This window comes from Marmota marmota, unplaced genomic scaffold, assembly GCF_001458135.2.
Source record: "Marmota marmota marmota unplaced genomic scaffold, marMar, whole genome shotgun sequence".
NCBI classification, from domain to species: domain Eukaryota; kingdom Metazoa; phylum Chordata; class Mammalia; order Rodentia; family Sciuridae; genus Marmota; species Marmota marmota.
The window spans coordinates 6,288,502-6,291,019 of record NW_026000211.1 but is presented as its reverse complement, the minus strand read 5'-3'; the positions used below and the strand labels follow the sequence as shown (position 1 = coordinate 6,291,019).

At 32.6% G+C, this 2,518-nt stretch overlaps 1 protein-coding gene across 2 annotated transcripts in view; it reads right to left on the bottom strand.

The window, feature by feature from the left end:
* Zdhhc2 (zinc finger DHHC-type palmitoyltransferase 2) overlaps nucleotides 1–2,518 on the bottom strand; it is a 69,124-nt gene that overhangs the window by 35,125 nt on the left and 31,481 nt on the right. Inside the window, exon 1 of one of the 2 annotated variants that reach the window (XM_048791818.1) lies at nucleotides 1,067–1,194. The exons of the other annotated variant lie outside the window; for it this stretch is intronic. Within the exon in view, the coding sequence (XP_048647775.1) occupies nucleotides 1,067–1,150 (84 nt within the window). The 5' untranslated portion in view covers nucleotides 1,151–1,194. Of the gene's footprint in view, nucleotides 1–1,066; nucleotides 1,195–2,518 lie in introns of those variants that run through there. 2 annotated transcript variants of the gene reach the window in all.

Sequence of the window (2,518 nt, the reverse complement as noted above, 5' to 3'; positions counted from 1 at the left end):
TTTTTTTTTTTTTTTTTAAGAATTCAACAAACATGTACTGGGTTAAGTGCCAAAAATATACAAATCTGTAAGATTTCAACCTTTGATCCAAGAACCAGATAAAAGATCTGGGAACAAATAGAATGAACTTTTCAAAAATGCAAATTTAATTTAATCATGTCATCCTACTTAAACCTTTCTATAGCACAGACTGTAAGCTGTTCCCCAAAAATCAAGTCTTATGTTCTTCTGTAGAGGGTAACATGAGCATTGAGAATAAAGACTAAACTCCCATCCATTTAGGAAGATGTGACCATATAACTAAGTTCTAAATCGAATCGGAAGTGACATCAGTAACTTCTAGAAAGTATTTTTAAAGGAAAGGGCATTGACTTCTCCTCCTCTTTCCTACTTCCTCTGGTCTGCTGGCTAGAAATGTAGACATGATAGCTATAACTTCAGCTATCCTCTTAGACCAAGAGGAGGCCTTGAAAACAGAAATTACACATGATAGAACAATAAGGTAGATAGAGCCTACATACCTGGAAGCTGTGGATTAGCTTTAGATTTTTTTTTAAATATTTTTTTAGTTGTCAATGGATCTTTTATATATTTATATGTGGTGCTAAGGATCGAACCCAGGGCCTTACACATGCCAGGCAAGTGCTATACCACTGAGCCACAACCCCAGCCCTAGCTATAGATTTTTTGACTGTCGAGAAGGTAAGTTAAGCCATTCATTGTTGTTTCTGGTAGCTGAAAGCCAACTAATACGTCTTTAGTATGGTAATTATAATAGAATTCTGTCTACCTGCCAGCTCTATCTATCCATCCAACCACCCATTTTGACATTTGACTCTAATGTAGAAATGGAATGCATAGCAAAGTTAATACTGGAAATACAATAACCATCTCTTACAAAGGTAATCTTTATCAAGTGAAAATTCAAGTATTTATTAACAGCATTTTTTTAAATTCAAAAAATCACTATACCCTTTAAGTCTGTAGCACTAGTGAAATGAAGAAAATTTATATTTCAGATATCAGTATTACTGATTTCTCTCTTTAGGATAACTGTTAAACTTACTTCTTTTGAAGGATTCATTGGTAATGTAAAGATAGTTTTCCAGTACGACCAAACAAACATTGCAAAAAGTAGATGATAAGCCATCAGGCACACAACTAAAATGAGAGAAACATAATTATCATTGTGATATGCAAATACATACTCAAACCATGATACTCACAAAAGATCTGCTTGTTCTAAAACAGCCAAGTTACTAATTATAATAAATCATAAAAATTCATTTTCATCATACTAGAATAAGCACTTTTTAAATATAAACCTAATGCCAAGATTATTTCTAAAAAGACTCCTAAATGCATAAGTATATCTACATCCATGAATTGAATGTTCTCATCTGCAAATAGGCATGTATCTATTTGTAAAATGGCTAAAGGGACCCTTTTAAACTGTAAAAATTAGGCAGTTATGCCTGCAACCTTAAAGAATAAACATAGCATTAAACAAATGTCAGATCTTTAAAAACATTGCTTTATTGAGAGAGACAGCAAATGCAGTTCCTGAGAAGCTGTCTGCTCATTTATTCTGCTCCAGTCTATGCTGGTGGCCCTCACTAATGACAACATGTGTAAACAGGCCAAAGAGGTGCTTCTCTTTGTCCACTTAGACAAAAAGAGATTTCCTTCAGTGGAAATGCAAGTGCTTTATCACATGGGACAATCGTTAATAAAAGCATTTTGAATATTTTCTTTAAGGTAATATATAAATATACTTTGTGTGGTGTTTTAAAGTCTTGGAGTACTACACAAACTTAAAAATACTAATTTTGTATGCAGTGATAATAATTCACTCTGAATAATACATTAATACACAATTCTGTGAGATATAATTGAATAAAATATGTTTAGTATTTTAAGCCTTTTTTGGTGAAGATAAAGCATTTTTAAAATTTTTATTTTTTGTTCTTTTTAGTTATACATGACAACAGAATTAATTTTGATATAATTATACAAGAATGAAATGTATCTTATTCTAATTAGGACCCCATTCTTATGGGTGTACATGATGGTGGAATTCACTATGGTGTATTCATATAAGTACATAAGAAAATTATTTCAGATTCATTCCACTGTCTTTCCTTTTCCTACCCGCCACTTCCCTTCATTCCCTTTTGTCTAATCTACCGAATATCTATTCTTCCCCTTTCTACCTATAGGACTTTTTAATTTTTCTAAATAATGATGACATTCATAGTTATAGAATCATTAAAAATTTCAATTATCCAATAAGGCAATAATAATTTGAATATCTCCAATAGGTGTGAGGTGACGACAGCCAATGGTAGTTTTCATAAATTATGTAGATGACTCAGTTATTAGGTAATAGTGTGAGTTGGGACATAGACTATTGATATCCTTGTACCTGAGAGTCACAAGAAGTTTAGGCACAATTACTGCCATTTGGGGTTTGAGTTCTGTTATGGTTTAGATCCAAAGTGTGGTGTCCCCCCCCACC